General features: G+C 30.9%; 1 protein-coding gene across 1 annotated transcript; it reads left to right on the top strand.

The window, feature by feature from the left end:
• The first annotated feature begins 1,235 nt into the window (after positions 1-1,235).
• LOC120081501 (protein trichome birefringence-like 33) lies at positions 1,236-9,208 on the top strand. The gene is made up of 6 exons (XM_039036447.1): positions 1,236-1,459; positions 1,898-2,117; positions 6,712-6,883; positions 6,983-7,182; positions 7,756-7,914; positions 8,527-9,208. The coding sequence occupies exons 1-6, from the start codon at positions 1,276-1,278 to the stop codon at positions 8,867-8,869; spliced, it is 1,278 nt and encodes a 425-aa protein (XP_038892375.1). The 5' UTR covers positions 1,236-1,275; the 3' UTR covers positions 8,870-9,208.
• The last annotated feature ends 9,826 nt before the right edge of the window (positions 9,209-19,034 follow it).

Genomic DNA, 19,034 nt, shown 5'->3' with positions numbered 1-19,034 from the left:
AAAAATAATTAAAATTAGTAAATAAATATTTTATGATTTCGAAACAAGTTAATATGTGTATTATTTACATTATATTTATATTAGTGACATTTTGATCATTATATTATATGTTTTGTAGATTTTTCAATGAAAATATCGATTCATCGCTCATGTCGATTTCGAATCCATGGAAACATGGAAATATCGATAAAAATATCAATATTTCGATGGAGATTTAATACTATGTCTTTAACCATCCTTCTATTTATGAAAATGAAATGAGAATTAATCATTTAAATGGCTTGCAAGCAAATTAAAGTTCAATCCTTTTTTAGTAGTCCCAATTGCAATTGCTTATTTATTTATTTTAATCTATGACATAGATAATAGGTATAATAGTACCTAACCACCTTATTTGAGCTGGAAATTTTACCAAATACTCAATAATTTTTTGTACCTAAAACTTATTTTACTATTAAGAGAGAAAGAAATTGATAATAATTTTAAACCAATAATTTGGAAAAATGAATTAATGTCTTACCTTAGAAGCAAAGCAACAAAAACAATCTCTTCTAAGCTATCATTCACCCACTACTCTTCTTCATCAATCCTTCCACTATCTTCACTCAAAATATTTCCCTTTTCTTTCTTTTATGGCACAATATCTTTTTATATTATGATGTTTAATGTCACACCAAGCGGAATTCGGACTTGAACACAGAACCTCTTAACCAAATACCATCTTAAATCATCGATTGATTCAAAAGCTTAAGCTCGTGGGTAAAAATAAATTTAATATAATATCTAACATACACCAACATAAATCTAACTCAATTGGTTAACGTTAGATGTTTAAATCCTTGGTCTTAGTTTAGAAAATAAGAAAAGTCCCAAGTAAATGACAATATAAACCTTGATAAATTAAAAAAAAGTGAAAAAAAAATTAAGATAATTATTTTAAAGAATAAAATAGTTGAAAATATTTACTAATTTAACAAAATGTTACCTATGGTATATAACCTTCATAGGTCAAAACCAATATAAACCATGCAATCCCTCATCATCATGATGCTAACTTCTCAACTATTTACCAACAAGCCTTTCTTAATCAATTTTAATTTAATTAATTCCTAATATTCCATTACTTTAAGAGGCAATATATTAATTTAATTTAGGCAATACAAATTGCCAATAATGAATCAAAATTGATAGGTACATATATTAATAGCATGAAGGCTTTTGTCTCTGTCATTAAAACTTCTAATTTTACATTTTTCTTTTTCTTTTCTCTCTAAAATGAAGCCTCCTTCTCCCATCTCCTCCTCCTCCCTCCTTAGAAAATCTCGCTTCTCCCCTTACCTCTTCACTCTCTTGGCCTTCATCTTCTTTGTCGCCGTCCTCTACGGCGAAGACCTCACCTGCATCTTCAACCAGCAACTCGACCTCAACCTTGACCCCGACCACCCTTCTCCCACCTCCGGTGAGTTCAATTCTTATTACTATTTCATCCGATGATTAAATGTAGATTGAATAATAAATTTGGTTCCTGTGATTTGGAGAAAAAATCTTCATAAATAGTTCCTACTAGGAACTATTTATGAAAATTTATCAAACTAAAAAGATTAAATTCTAATCGTAAATCATAGAGATTAGATTCTTATTGTCTCCGAACTATAGGGGTTAAATATACTAAGCTCAAATGTTTTGAGATTTATTCTGAACTTTTTGCAAATCAATTCTTATAATGTCGTTGCTTTGATAAATTTAACATGGTATCTGAACTCGTATTACAATATATAATTTTTTTTTTGTAAAGGTAATTTTTTCAAGTTTTTGGATTTAGGGGTTGGTATGATTATTGAAATTTATTTGATTGATTATTTATATATTTATTAATTTTTTTTTTGGGTGGGGTTAGAGAAGAAGTGGGAGAAGCTGCCATTTGCAAAAGGGAAATTGAAGGAAGAGGGGTGTGACGTGTACAGTGGGAAGTGGGTTAGGGACGAGGTGACTCGGCCGCTATATGATGAGTCAGATTGTCCGTACATACAGCCGCAGCTGACGTGTCAGGAACATGGCCGGCCGGACCGGAGCTATCAATACTGGCGGTGGCAGCCCCACGGCTGCGATCTTCCCAGGTTTCATCTCTCTCTCTCTTTCTTTTTAATCCTTTTTCTGTTTTTTTAAATTCTTTTTTCCACCTTTCATTTTTGCACGACCTTGGATTAAATGGTTGTTGCAAGATCGACACACAAAGAATATAAAAACGTAAAATATAGAGAGAATGGATATATAGATTTACGTAATTCATTAACAATATATTAGCTATATCGGTAAGTAGAGAAGAAAAAATTTTATTAGAGAGAATATTATCGTATAAATGGTAGTTAGAGAGTTTATATAATGTACTTTTCTAAACTCTAGGATCATAATTATAAATAATTAAATATGTCAAATACGAATTCAACTTAGATTTCAAGATCCTACTTGATTGTTCGAAACGTCATACAACAAATTTAAGACATTCCAACGATGATTCTTTAATTTTAACTTAATTTAAATATGTTAACATGTGAGTACTTAAAAAAAGAAAAGAAAAGATAAAATTGAAGTTCTATATGCAGTTTTAAGTTTGTGTTTGAAAAGCCTTTTTTTAATTTTTAAATTGTCTAATAGATGAATGAACATTTAACTTTGTATTGGATAATTTTTTGTATGTTCTTTTTAATTAATTGATCTATTACATATAAAATTGGTAAAAATATAAAAAATACTTATGAAATTTGTACTTTGTTTTAAAAATTACTCTTAAACTTTTAAAAAGCTCAAAAAGACCCTTTTGGTTAGTATGTAATGGAGGGAAATTGTTAGTACCTCATTTTAAAATTACTGTTGAACTTTCATAAATTGCATTAATATTATTAATCTTGAAAATAAATAATAAAAAATGTTCTCAACGTTTGCGTAGTTAAATTTTTTTTTTTTTTTTTAAAGTTATGTTGAATTGAGAAAGAACCGATTCGAACTCCTATAGCTAGATACATTATATTTTTATTTTATAGACCCTCATTGTTTTTTTTTTTTTTTTTTTTTTTTAATTTGTCCAATTTTTACATCAATTTTTTTTAGCAACTAAACATTGCCTAGAACTTCAAGTTAATTAAAAAAAAAAAAATCTATAAAATTCCACGAAGTCTCAAAACAAATTTTTTTCCTCAAAAACTCAGTAAAATGATTAATCACTAAATACAAAAAGGGTCGACAGAGGAATGTCAAAACCTTTTTCACTTATCGCAACAAATATACTAATTTGAATGGTAAAAAAGATCAACATACATTAAAGTCTTTATTATTATAAATATATATGATAACATACATAATTTTCTTTATTTTCCCTCTTATTGATTGTTCTTAAAATTATGGCCTAAGTTTCTCAATATATCATTCTTTATTGTTAAATTCAAACGACATATTAATTAATGCACACACAACTATTACTTACAACTTTAATTGTCAAAACAATTAAAATTGAAGAACGGAAGAAGGGGGAGTAAAAGGACGATACTGACGAAGAGAGTAGAAAAAAGAGGGAAAATAGAGAAGTGTTATATCATAAACTTTTGGTCCCTAAACTTTCATGAAAGTAACAATTAGTCCATTAAACTTTACTTTATAACGATTTGGTCTATGTACTTTTAATTTTGTAACAATTTAGTTTCCGAATTATAGTATAATTTAATCCATGTACTTTCAAAGTTGTAACAATTTAATCCTTACAATAAAAAATTTATGAAAATTAAATATTAATTTTTATAATTTAATGAAGTAAATTTTGTAGCTTATAAATATATTGACTCCTAGTTAGTTTATTGATCAACCTAGGTAAGAAATCTTATTAAATTAAGGTATCAACTAATATTTATTAATTTTTTTTTAACTCGTCACATACCTTTGTGTTTGACAATGTTCTTTTTTTTTTTTTTTTTTTTTTTTTTTTAAAATTTTAAGTATGAGTGTATTTTAGTAGAAACTAGTTGGATATGATGAATTGATACTCGATATGAACCATTTAATTGATGTCTCATATAGTAAATTAGGTGGTGCATTCGTAAATAAATCTAAGCCTTTATTTTATGATTAATGAGGTATTAAAGGTAATAAGCAATTTTTTTTTTTTTTTTTGCCTATAAATATAAACTTTATGGTATGAAACAAGTATTTGAAGGTTTGAGGGATAGAATATTTAAAGGTTTAGATAGGATCATTATTAAAAAATAAGTATTAAAAATTCAAGATTACATTTGGGGATTTAAATTAAAAAAAACTATAAAGTTAGATTATATTTTTGCAAGATAAGAGATTGGACGTCCGGTTGGACGTCCGGTTCCAACTAAAAAGAGTACATGCTCTATGAGCTAAGTTAACTTTGTTAAAGTTCATTAAAATTTTGGTCTATTTATCTATTATTTATCTATTTTTCAATATCCAAAGACCTAAATTATCTCTCAATTAGAATTAAATTTGAGGATTTTAAAGTAGAAAAACGTGAAATAAAAAACTAGTAAAACTTAACTCAACAGTAATTGACATGTACTACTTCTCTTGAAGTCGAGATTCAATTCTCACATTCTTATAAATCTTTACTATAAGATACATATATTGACAAAGTAATATCACATTATTAGTTTCGTTTGTTCAATTAAAAGAATCTTGGAATTTTTGTTTAAAAAACATATAAATTTGGAATTATTTCCTTGTTTTTAAACGATTTGGTAAAATTGCCCATATGCAATTATTAAGCAATTAGATATAAAAAACTGGAACCTTTGCCACAAAAAAACAAAAAAAGAAAAAAAGAGGGAAAAAATTGGAGTGAAACGACAACGTATTGAAGCATTGAAATTGGCCGCCCGATAGTCACGAGGGTGACGTGGCAGAACGACGTTGAAGAATATGTGTGAATATTTTTACAAATATGTGGATTTAAATGATTTATGAAAATTATATTAAAAAATAAATTTTGATTTAGAAAGATTAACCACAAAGAAAGGAAGTTGATGGAAGTCGTTGGTTTTGCCACGTCATGCAATAAATAAATAAATAAATAACAAATATATATATATAATTTCATCGTATGAAAATTGAGAACTATGCCCATGGTCGAGTAATAAAAATTTTGACTTTCATTTTTTTTTCTTTTTCGTAATTTAGATTTTACACTTCTATTTAGTTTAAACTATATAATTAAACAATAATTTTCGTTGTATTGAATATTATATCAATAAAACCATTTTGATTGTATAATGAATCTCATTCATTCGAATTTTAAAAGTCTATTTGAATAATAAATATTATTTCATGAATATAGACATGGAATACTTTGAAATTGAAATGTTGGAGATAAATTTTTTTTGTTTGAATATATAAGATAATTAAGATTTATAAAGTTAAATACTTTTGTCAATTTTGCCATATATATATATATATTATTTATTATTATTATTATTATTATTTTTTGAGTAAATGATAGTAAAAAGGTGAAAAGGGATCCATCATGGTGGGATTTATTCAAACCAAAATTTACCATAGAAATATAAAAGAAGGTTAAAATATAAATCAAATATCATCAATACAGTCAAAATAAACTTAGCTAACTGGTATTGACATACACTCTGGTTCAAGAGGTCGAAGGTTCAATCACCTGTCTCTATAATTATTGTATTTAAAAAATATCATCAATAATATAATAGTAATATTTTAAACTTATTAAAAAATAGAGAAATGCATATTTGTTAACTTATTACATCATATATATATATATATATATGAAGTCTTTTATATTGGAGAGATCCTTATTTTCCTGTTGAGATAGGAGACACTATAGAAACTTAGCCTAAGATAAAAATATTTAACATTATCTATGTTAAATGTTCTCAAAAGAAAAATCCACACACAACAATTTACATAATCATAGAAGTAATTTTTATGTTAAGTTATAAGTTTAGTCATAAATATCTTCCAAATTGTGTTTAAGTGATTTTAAAATTTTTAATTTTGGATTTGATAAATCATAAGTTTCGAAAGTGTGTCAACATATCCATAAATTATTAAACTTTTTCTTTTTCAAACATTCACATATTATAGATTTTTTAAAAAAAGTTGAGAGATTTTGCTAAATGATTTTATAATAATAGAAATGATTTTAAATGGTAAAACTGTTGAAAATACTTATAAGATGTAGTAAAATTTTAGAGCTATCAATAATAGATGTTGATAGTTATAAAATTTTACTATATTTTGTAAATATTTTGGTTCATTTTTCTATATTTAAAAACAGTCTTATAAACTTCATAAACCTATTAAATTAGGACAATTATTTTAAATAGCATAACTATGAAAAATATTTACAAATAATAGTAAAATATCATGTTAGATAGACTACGATAGACTACCATCTGTGTCTATCATGACATAGATAGACATAGATAGTAGTCTATCACAGTCTATCGTAAAATTTTACTATATTTATAAATATTTTGATATATTTTTCTATATTCTGCCCATCAAATTATAGACGGAAAAAACCTATAAATTTATGGACACTATTAATTAATTTAGGATTTCCAAATAGAAGTTCCTTCTACTTAAATATGCATCAATATCTACTTTGCATGAATTGCATATGCAAACTCTGATTGAGCTTTATTTATTTTTTTCTCTCAAAAAATGAAGTTTCAATGCAAGCCTAATGCTAGAAACCCTAAGGGGAAAGAGGATGATGTTCGTTGGAGATTCTCTAAATAGGGGGCAATTTGTGTCAATGGTATGTCTTCTTCAATCCCTAATTCCGGACGATGCCAAATCCATGGAGACCTTCGATTCCCTCACAGTCTTCACTGCAAAGGTTCATAATCTATTGTTTCTCATTTTCTGTTTCTTGTTTCTTGTATTTGTTAAGTAAATGGTTTTAGTAACGGTAGATTGATATTCAAAATTAATATAGGAGTACAATGCAACGATCGAATTCTATTGGGCACCATTTCTTCTTGAATCGAACTCGGATAACGCGGTGATCCATCGGATTTCGGATCGGATAGTGAGAAGAGGCTCCATTAATAAGCATGGAAAGCATTGGAAAGGGGTTGATATTATGGTTTTCAATACCTACCTTTGGTGGATGACTGGCTTGAACATGAAAATCCTGTAAGGCATTATTTATGGTTGTTATATATATATATATGCTAAATTAAAAGTTCAGTCCTTACCCTTAATATACATTTATTTTAGTATCTAAACTTTAAAAAGGATTAATAAATCATTGAATTTCTAAAAAGCTTTTCAACTTTCGATTTTGTGTCTAACATAAGTTCCTAAAATTTTAATTTTATGTCTAATAGACTATTGACCTATTTAATATTTTTAATATTCATAGCACACTTGGGTGAAAATCAGTCTTATTCAACATAGAATTTCAATTCTATATTTAATTTTTAAAAAATTTTAAAAATGTCATGGATCGGTTTAATACAAAATTGAAATTAGTTTAAAGATTAATCATACATTAAACATCCACAAAATTGAAAATTTAAAGATCTATTAGACACTTTTTAAATTTTAGGAATCTTTTAAACTTATGTACACATAAATTTAAAAGTTTAGGGCTTAAACTTGTAATTTAAGCTATTATATAGTTGGTATTATCTCTTCCCCTGTATTTTTATATATTTAAAAATTGGAAAAGAATTGAATAGTGGTGTCAAATTAATTAATTTACAGGCAAGGGTCTTTTGATGATGAAGTACAAGACATAGTAGAGCTATCAACAGAGGATGCTTATCGCATGGCAATGAAGAGCATGTTGAGATGGGTCAGGAAGAATATGAACCCTAAAAGAAGTAGGGTTTTCTTCACTAGCATGTCCCCTTCCCATGGAAAGTAAGTTCTCTCTCCCTCTTCTCTCTTTCTATCTCCTTTAAATGAAAAATTATCCGATGGATATTTGAACGACAATGTGACATGATGACGTATCATTTTACGATGTTAGATACCATTAGATAAACATGTCATAGGATTCCATATATATCAAAACTAATTAGGAGTAACTCATGCATCTTATAACCATTGTGACGTATTTTTTTTCTCTTTTTAAGAAGTGTGATCTCAACAGAAATATGAGTCGAGTGAGAACTTTCAACACATATAATCCTTTAATGAGTTTGAAAACATATAGAGAAGGAAACGTAGAGAAAACTAATTAGTTTGAAAACTTTTTAATACAAAAGTTGAACCTAAAATGAGCTAATTAAGCGAGAGGTAATTGCTTCCCCTCATTTCTTCTTTGCTCTACTCTTGGTTTGATACATTGGAAAGATAAGGAAACCTCACAATCTTTATAAAATAGATGAGTTACTTCGATATTTTGACAAGATCCAGTTACTATCGTATTTTGACGACATTTTTTTTTTTCGATTCTAAAGACCATATTTCTTGCAGTGGTATAGCCTTTAAATTAAGGTGACTCTGATCAATTCTTATTTGACTCTACAGAAGCATTGATTGGGGTGGCGAAGAGGAAGGCAACTGCTACAACCAAACAACTCTAATTGAAGATCCAAACTATTGGGGTTCTGATTCGAGAAAAAGCGTCATGGAAGTGATTGGAGAAGTCTTCCAGAAGTCAAAGTTTCCCATCACATTTCTCAACATCACACAGCTATCGAGCTATCGTCGGGACGCTCACACGTCGATTTACAAGAAGCAATGGTCACCTTTGACTCCGGAGCAGTTGGCGAACCCAGTAAGCTATGCGGATTGCGTCCATTGGTGCATGCCTGGTCTCCAAGATACTTGGAATGAGCTTCTTTTTACCAAACTTTTCTATCCTTATTAACTAAGGGTCTCCTTGGATTGACTTTCTAATCACTCAAAAAAGTGTTTTTAAGCACTTAAGTCAATTCAAACCGACTCTAATTGTTGTTAATCTTCATCTGGGTTCACTCAAATTTTGTGTTAAGTTACTTCAACTAGAGTATGAGAAAGTCAATTTCAAAGATGGGGAGAAAATCTGTGTGAAATCGAAATGGTTGAGCTGAGTTTTTCTTTTGGAAAGGAAGATTTGTATAAATGTTTGTTAATTCTTGGAAAAATGTAAAATTATCAATTAATTAGTTGAAAAAAAAATATTGATTCATAAAATAGTTATGATGTCTATGCTTGCTCTTCTGGGCCCATTGAACTCCTCTTGAAAGTCATCAATAGCACAAATATTCATTGATGCTCTATGCATAATATTTTTGACATAATCTAAATACTCTTTTGTATAGTTAAAAAATAGATAAAATATCTTCAATTTTTTTTTTCTTTTTTAAGATAAACAACCCATAGAGCAAAAGATCAAACTGTTGGCATATATGCCATGAAGCTTCATAGTTAATATGTTATTTGAAATAATGGTTGATTATTTCATATATGCAAAATGGTCCATTAAAGAAAGATCGAAGGTTATTTTATGAAACTTGAACAATATGTGGTAAACATACAGGTGGATCATGTTCAAGTAATAAACTATATGGATAAGGTTGGGTGTCTTATCCTGGTGATACTACGGATACGACTCACTTTATAATTGTTACAAAAGTTGTAAAGTGTTATAAACGATTTGATCATAACCGTTCAAGAGGAGAAATGCAAGTGGAGGTGTCCTATACAAAGAGTTTGTATAAAACCAAACTATAAAATGATTAATCTCTCTTTATAACACCGTTGACTTAAGAAATAACATTTCATAGAATGACCATAGGTAACTCAACCTCAGTCCTAAGTGAGTTATGCACTTCTGTCTATGAAGACAGTCCTTTTATTTGTATTAGTGAGAGTGACCCGACTCAATGACTCAATAAGTCTACCATTTTGGGGATTTGTCCAAGTAGGGAGATAGGAACATAGCTACACAAGACGAAATTTGCTCATTCCCGTCTTTAGGGTAACCAGATGAATTACTCTCTTAAGTGCTGACTTCGGGTCTTGAACAATGGGTTTTCTCTCACTGACTCAAGAGGGTTTTGTTTATGGTAGAACCATAAACAAATTGTTCATCAGAGAATCAATGAGACTTAAAGGAGTTAAATGTAATTATATAGGCAAAATAGTAATTTTGACCTAACTGTAATTGTGAGCGATTCGTAAAGATTCGACTTACTGTTGTTTGGTTATATTCGTGGATACATAAATATATCTACAGTGCAAAGATTATAGTTGTGGGTCTTTAGTGAAATGACCTACAGTTAATGAATGGTGATTAATTTAATTAAAAAGTTAAAATAATTAATCTCGTATTATTGAAACTTCTAATTTGTAGGTATATTAGGTCCCCTTGCTAGTTCACTAAAGGAAAAAAATAATCATTTATTTTTGGATTAATTTGAATTGTTCAAATTAAATAAAGGAAACTAATTATATAAGATACAATTAATATAATATATATATAATGTAATGTATATAGATACATTATAATATAAAGTTAATTTTGAATAAGATTCAAAATTATACTTTATTATATGAGAGAGATAAATATTTGAATAAGATTTAAATATTAATTATATGAATGAGATTCATATATAGGTTAAAAATTAATATGAATGAGATTCATATTCATAGGTTTCGTGAGAGAATATTATTTGAATATGATTCAAATTAAATTAAATATATAATATTTAATTATTAATTAATTAATATTACTATTTAGTTATATATTAAATTGGATTTAATATATTATTTAAATAATATAAAATTAGGGAGTTATTCTATATGATGGTGGAAGGAGTTGTAACTCCCCATCAATCCATCCTTCTCACTTACCATAATAATAAGTTTTTTGCAGAGTGAGTTCATAGAACGTAATTCTTTATCTGATATTCTCTACAAAAATTCTCTCTACCAAAAATCTAAATCTCCGTCAACATACTTCTATAGAAACGTTGTTCTATAAAATTCTTCTCTTCTAAAGGATTCCACAATCGTGATTCTGTCCAGAATAGCAAGGTTTCCAAGTGTTGGTGTCCTTGTTCATGGTTGTTTATGAGATTGCGGAGAAGGCATTCTTGAAGAAAGTCTTCAAGGAGTTCGTGCAGAGGAAAACATTGAAGAAGGACTTCAAAGGTATGTCTTCTTCCCCTGTAAAGCATCTTGTAAATTTATGCTTAACCTATTCTGTTTTTTCAAGAATTTTCAAAATGAATTTTGATTGCACACGCGTTCATGCGCTTCTGCTGAGGAATTCGATTCCTTTACAAACAAATTACAAGATTAAGGGGTCTAAAAGATTTTAGACTCTCGATCCACTAAAGCTTCATGTGCAACATCATGAGCCATCTCATTTTGGTTAAGATGAACATGAGAGAATGCGGCAACCCTACTAAATCATCACTTCGCTCCTTGGCTTCATCAATAAAAAAAAAAAAGAAACCTCAAAGATATTGACAACATCATCATTTAATAACTTGACTACCTTCAAACAATCTGACATAACCAAAATATTTAAGATTTGGAGTGAAAATATTCTTAATCCCGGAGCAAATTTCTATCACTTTAAGAATCTTGATCTCCTTACATTAACATACAAATTTCAAACCAACAATATGAACACGCTCTAGGTGGTCCCTAAATTGCCAAAAATTAGTCACTTCAATAGTCTTCAATGGTTATATAACTATCAAAGTACCTAAAAACACCCAACCCAAATCGCCCGATCCGGAAGTAAAGCACCAAGTAGCATCATTGTTCAACTTCTAATAAGAAATAGCAGAAGATTGCCATCTAACATCAAAGAGATACTGACAGGGAAGGTCGTTTCCTTACCTCTGCCATTGGATCCCACACCATCATATCAAGATTCGATAATATATGCACTAATTGAGTCACTAATAGATTCATAATCAGCCTATTGCCTTTGAAACAACAGTTTATTACTAGCCTCCTAAGTTTGCCAAGTTATAATCACAACCTTATCCAGATCCATAGGAGCAACATTATAAAAAATCTATTGCTAGTGGTCTTAATAGCTTCATTGAGATCTGTCATCTCAAAGAACATTGACATTAGTGGATATAAATCTAGGCTAGATCTTCCAAGATATTGGAAATTTCCACAAAAGATGTGCGGCTGTTTCCACATGATTCCTGCAAAACAAGCACAAGTGGTCTGTGTAAACTCCCATCTTCACAAGATTAATTTACAAGGAAATATGTCAATGATGGTCACAAAAATTTAGAAGCATCCCCATTAGACGAGCTAGCTATATTCATGTTAGTGAGATCTATAAAAAATTAAGTACTTTTAATAGTATAAATTTCCTTTTTGTCCAAGATCCAAAGAATCTTGTCCTTTTGTCGTCTCCTTGAAATTTGTATTTGAAGGATTGTATCCACATCAACATAAATAAAATGCAATCCAATCAACTCCTCATTTTATCCACCATCATCACAGTGAAGAAAGGCCACACTACGTCCCTATAGAAAATGGAGTACTAAGAGAGGCGTTCTGCTCCATTCCCTAAGCAACCAATGGTCTTTCTCAATTTAAATAATTTTTTTGTATCCTATCTTCACCAATATCCTTTTTTAATCTGTGATCTTCCCCAAAGGATGCCCCTCCAAGCAAGGGTAGGCTTATGGCCTAGACCTACATTCGAAAAGTTCCTAGATTTGAAATACTTACCTTGGATCGCCTTAGTCGATAAACTATTAGGGCATCTTATAATCTTCAAACTTTGTTTAGCCAGCATAACTTGATTGAAGATATGCAGATCATGAAAGCCAAGTCCTCTATTCTTTTTCCTAATAGACATATGGGACTAATTGCACCAACAAATTTTAGTTTTATTGCTAGATGACCCCCACTAGAATCTTGAAAATTTTTGACAAATCTCATCGAGAAGAATTTTAGGCATTTGGAAACAACTCATCGTATAAATCAGAATAGCTTGAGCCACCACATTTATCAACACCTCCTTACCTTCAGCCGAGATAAAGTTCTCCTTCCATCCCTGAAGAACTTTCCAAATTCCATCCTTAAAAGACCTGAACACTCCATTTTAATTTTTAGATATTTGGAAAGGTAAACCCAAGTATTGTCCCAATATTTTTATATTATGAATTCAAGGCCTTCTTGGATGTTTTGGATCATATTTGGCATAGTTTTCTTACTGATCATAACCATGAACTGATGAATATTGATTGTCTATCTTGATGCCTTATCGTAGGTTTTAAGCACCATCTTGATGACTCTCCAATTTTTTTCCTTTACCCGAAGAATAGAAGACTATCATCAACCAAAAAAAGGTGAGAAATAAAAGGGCAATAAGGGTTTATATGCAAACCTGAAAATTATGTTTGGCATTCCTTCTTTTGTAGAAGAGCAGAAAGATTTTCAGAGTAAATAAAGAAGAGGTAATGCGTCAATGAATCTCCCTATCTTAGGCCAATGGAAAGCTGAAACTATCGAGAAACCATAAGTCTTCTTGATTCTGAGGATGATTCCTGGATCTGAAACAACGCTATGGGATATAATATATTAAACGACTACTTACTATTGCCATTGAAAAAACAGAAAAATGTTACAGTTTCCACACAATTCATAATAAATTTAATCTAACGGTTGCAAAAATCCATTTTGCTCATCAGACGCTAGAGGTAATTCCACTCGATCCCATCATACACATAACTCATGTCAAGTTTTAATGCAACCATACTATCTTTGTCAGTTCCCTTGTTATTTAAAAAGTGAACACATTCAAATCCCATAATGGCATTAGCAGTAGTAAGGCATCTCAGAATGAAAGCTAATTGGGAAGGAGAAATGATAAGATCCAGAACACCTATCAAACAATTGACTAGTATCTTGGCTACCACGCTGCATAGGCTAATTGATTTAAATCAACCATCAACATTGGTTTGACTCCCTAGGAATAAGAGTAATATAGGTGAAACTTAAATCTTCAATTCTTCCAACCTAATTTAGAATATTAAGGCACAAGTTTGTCGTCAATGGCCCCATTTCAACCTAATACCACTAAAAGAAGGGCACATTCAGACCATCCAGGCAAAGAGCCATTAATGAGGTTATGCTTTTCATAATTGATCTGTCTCAATTGTTGAAAATGGTCGAATAAGTTTACTATTCATATCGTATGAAGTCATGTGAGGGATGATAATTACATTTAAGAGACATTTTCCATATGAGGGCTAGAGAAGCATAACAAATTCTCAAAATACTGTGTTGCCATTTCTGCCAATTCCTCCTTCGAAGTTAGCTAGGATCACCATTTTAGAGCCTGTGAATCTTATTTATCTTTCTGTGATGGGATGCTCTTTGGTGAAACCACTTAGTATTTCGATTGCCCCAATTTATCCAATCCTCCTCAAACTACAACTTCTAATAAATCTCCTCTTCCTCAAGCAACTATTCTAATTTCTATTTCAGCCTGAATCATGTTTGAGCACTACTTTGGAAGAGAATGATCATTAATCACTTGAATTTCCTGTTCCTTTCTGTCAATAACACCTTTGGGTGAACCCTGTAATCGTTTTCTATTCAAAAGGTCCAATTCCCTAAGATAATGTCTTGAGATCATGCAAAAATCTCTAACATTAACATTATGTTTCTTAGACCACACATCATAGACTACTGGAACTGCTACCCTTCGATGGACAAAAGATGATAGCAACGAACGGTTATGAATGAAGAGGTTAAGAGAGAAAATGGAATGAATTGAGATGTGTGAAATTGCTTCGCATACACGTTCCTCGCTATGCTCGCCCACCCAACCGGACGAACAGTGGCGACATGCACGAGATGTCCACCAACCCACATTTGCCTATCTTCTCACCCCTTCTCAAATATAAGTACCCCTTGGGGCTCAAACCCAAAACTCAAGGTGGGAGTATAAGAAAGAGATTCCACTTCCCAAACTAAGCAATGTGGGATTCTCAAATAAGTCTTTTTTCCTTTAAAACTTAAATTTTCACCAACAATCCCCCACTTGAAAATTTAAAAACACGAGAAAATAATTTTTCATTGAGAAATATCAGTCTGTAAAATATTGTGCATAAGAAAATGTGTCTCACGACTTGAACCTTTACGTAGTGTAGATGATTCAAAGTATGCTATAGGAACTCTTGGTTTTGAACTTTATCACTAAAAACTTCTCACACACAATATTACCAAGGTGTAGTTCAAAAGTCCGTGCTTTAAGGCCTAACATGTGTATCCCGGTTTAGTGAATGCTTTAGAGAGTTTGCCTAAAACTCCATAGGAAGCGACCCTCACTTCCACATTCACATAGTTGAGTCTATCAAGAGTACTCCTGTAGCCAGGTACTCCACTTGACGTCAAGTATAGATCTCATTAAGAACTAAGTTCAACCTTTCTTACGCTTCAGGATATCATGCTCAAACTCTAGATCATAGGAAGAGAACACCGTGTTTGTTTTAGCATGATTCACTTTATCACTCGTGATTAGTTATTACCCGTCGAACCTGTTTCTTGGGATCTCTAGTCTACAGTTTGGTATTTCCTCACATTGATTCATCTCTCTATAGGCATGAATCCCATCCTTTCTGAGGTTTTGAAAACCTTCTCTCTGGCCAGTCCTTTCGTCAAAGGATCTGTCAAGTTTTCATCCGTTCGTATATGTGTTGGGTTTTATCCTTAAAACACGTAGATAGTAAATGTTATTAATTGATCATCATCAATAAAGAGTTATAGATGTTAGTTCAATAAATGTTATTGTTTATATTGATTGTCTATTTTGTCTTAATAACCATAAATCTAATAAACTAACACCAAGGCTGCCTTATGAGTCTTGAACTGTATGTAGAGATATATAGAGAATAATGTTCAAGTTACAGCCTGAAGGGTCTATAGTATAGGGATAAGACTAGGTACCTTATCCTGGAAGCACTATGGATACAACCCACTTTGTATTTGATACAAACGAAATGATCCAATGCGTTCGTGTAATTGACATGCAAGTGGGGGAATCCTATACAATGAGTTTGCATAAGACTAGACTACGAAATAGTAACCACTAGATTTAACGCCGTTAACTAGTTAGGTTCCTATTTCAATAGGATGACCTACGCAACTTAGTTTTATTCTGAGTAAGTTATGAACTCCTGTTCACAAGGGATTGTCCTTTGATTTGTATGAGTGAAGGTGGCCAGTTTGCCGACCTATATGCCTATCATTTTGGAGACAAGACCGAGTGGGGAGCTGGGAACATAATAATATAAAATGGAATTCACTCATTCCCGCATTAAGGGTAAGTTGATGACTATTCCCTTAAATGGTGTCTCCGGGACTTGAACAAAGGGCTTTACCCTCTCATTGGTTGAGAGGGGTTTCTATTTATTGGTTAAACCATAAATAGGTCGTTCATTAGATGAGCACTAGTACTTAAGAAGTCAGAGGTAACCTAAGGGTAAAATGGTTTTGACCCAGTTGGAGTTACGAACACTTATGAAGGACTAACTTGATGTTATTGGTCTATATCCGTGGACATAGAAATATATTTATAGTGAGAAGAGTGCAACTGTGGGTCTTTAGTGGAGTGTACCCAGTTAATGAATATTAATTAACTTGGTTAATAAGTTTAACCAATTAATCTCATATCGTTGGAGCTTCTGATCTACAGATCCACCAGGTCCCCTTGTTAGCTCACTAGAGAATATTTAAGAGGAATGATTTGAATTGTTAAAATTAATTTGAGGAAACCATATATTAATATGATTAATATATAATTGATTATGGATATGATCTATAATTCAAATTAAATTGGAAATTAATATTTGAATAAGATTCAATTAATTAATTCAAGAGAATTAGATTCACAACGTATTAATTAATAGAGAAGTATTGCACATATACATAATTAAATATATATACACATTAAATTGGAATTAATGTATAAATAGTTATTTAATTAATGTACAAATTAAATTAAATAAATGTTATTTAATTGTGCTAATTAATTAAATAAGTGTTATTTAATTAATTGAACTAATTAATTAAATAAGTATTAATTAATTAATTAATTGTAGAAAAGGAAATAGGAAAATGATTAGGAAAAGGGCTTGATCTTTCTTTATATAAAGACCTCCCTATGGCCCATTTTGGACACACTGGCAATATACAACACACAAGTGTTATTACGCAAAATTTTCCCTAAGCCACAAAAAGAATCCTCTCTACTCTCCAAAATCCTTTTCTCTTCTCCCTCTTCCAATAGTTGGATACTACCTATCCCTCTATTGGAATCCTAGAGAATAACAAGGTTACTCTCGTGGTAGTGTTCGAGATTGTTCAAGAAATCGTTTGTGATCAAGATCGTTGGAGGAGCCATTCGTTGGAACTTCGAGAGGATTGTTCGTGAAGCTTGGGAATCTATAAAGGTAAAAATGGTTCTAATATTTTTCCAAAGCATGCTAATTTACATGTTTATATTCTGTTTTAGTATATTGAATTTGTTTATGTAAAAATCAAATTGTGGGATGCAAGACGTTCACAACGCTTCTGCTGCGGGATTTGATCCTTTCAATATGATCCACTCTAACTGCACCAATAGTGACAAACTCTTTAATGGTATTGTGCTTAAAATTTATTTGTCGTCTCTTTCTATTCTAGTAACGGTTATGAACTTTTGCGATTACTGTAGTACTATCGTAATGGATCAATATGGCTAGTACCGACTTTTCTCATAGGGGAATATCTTATAGCAGACTTCTAAGCCAACTTGCTTCTTCACTAGCTATTGCTAGTGCTATTATTTTTTACTCCATTGTCGATTGGGCTAAAATAGTAAGTTTCTTGGACTTCCAAGAGACAACTCTACTTGTTATATTAAAGATATAGCCACTTGTAGCCTTTGAATCATCTAATAGGGAGTTCCAGTCAGCATCGTTGGACCCTTTCAGGATAACGGGAAAGTTCAGATAATGTAATCCTAGGTTTTGGGTTTTTTTAAGTACTTCATAACCCTATCTATAACATTCCAATGCTTTATACTAAGTGTACTTGTAAACCTACAAAGTAATCCTACAACATAAGCTATATCAGACCTAGTAATCAGCAATGTATTTGAGATTGCTTATGATGCTCGTATACTCAGTGTGATTAACACTGTCACCAGTGTTCTTGAACAATTTAATACTAGGGTCATAAGGAGTACATGCTGATTTACAATCAAAGTAATTATATTTCTTTAGAATCTTTTCTACCTAGTGAGATTGATCTAAAGAAATTCCATTTTCAGACCTAATCATTTTTATGTCTAAGATTACACTCACTTTTCCTAAGTCTTTCATATCAAAGTTTGTACCCAACATAGATATTACATCATTTATGACGTGCAAGTTCGACCCAAATATTAACAAGTCATATACATAGCAGACATAGGATAGTGCAAAGATTGTTCTCGACCTTGTAGTAGATGCATTTGTCACTTTCATTTACCTTGAAACCTTTAGATAAGATATGATTATCAAACTTTTCATGTCATTGCTTAGGATCTTGTTTCAGGCCATAAAGAGATTTATCTAGCTTACAAACCTTATTTTCTTGACAATGGACTATAAAGCCCTCAGTTGTTCCATATAAATCTCTTCTTCAACTGCTAACCTCCGATGGACAGAAGATGACAGCAACGAACGATCATAAATGGCAGTCTTCAGAAAATGGAATCTGAAAAATAGAAACCTGCTATAGGCTGAGTCACAGATCTCACACTATTTAAGACGTTTCGTGGCTCTGCCCAAATTTTCAAATAGTTCTACAAAATTTCCATGGCATCCCTAGGATAAAACATCCTAGAATAAATAAAATTGTCTTGATCGGAGCTATACTATACTCGACTGAAAAACTCACCCTTCTGGACTGAGTATTGAGTTTTATGTCCTAAAACTCGTGGTTTGTAAACAATAAAACTTATTATGAAAATTCAATTAAGTTGTTATTGAATATATGAATTTCTTATTTTGTTTTAGAAATAAATCCAATAAGCT

This window comes from Benincasa hispida, chromosome 7, assembly GCF_009727055.1.
Source record: "Benincasa hispida cultivar B227 chromosome 7, ASM972705v1, whole genome shotgun sequence".
Taxonomy (NCBI): Eukaryota; Viridiplantae; Streptophyta; class Magnoliopsida; order Cucurbitales; family Cucurbitaceae; genus Benincasa; species Benincasa hispida.
The sequence above is the reverse complement of the archived record's forward strand: the minus strand, read 5'-3'. Positions and strand labels throughout refer to the sequence as shown.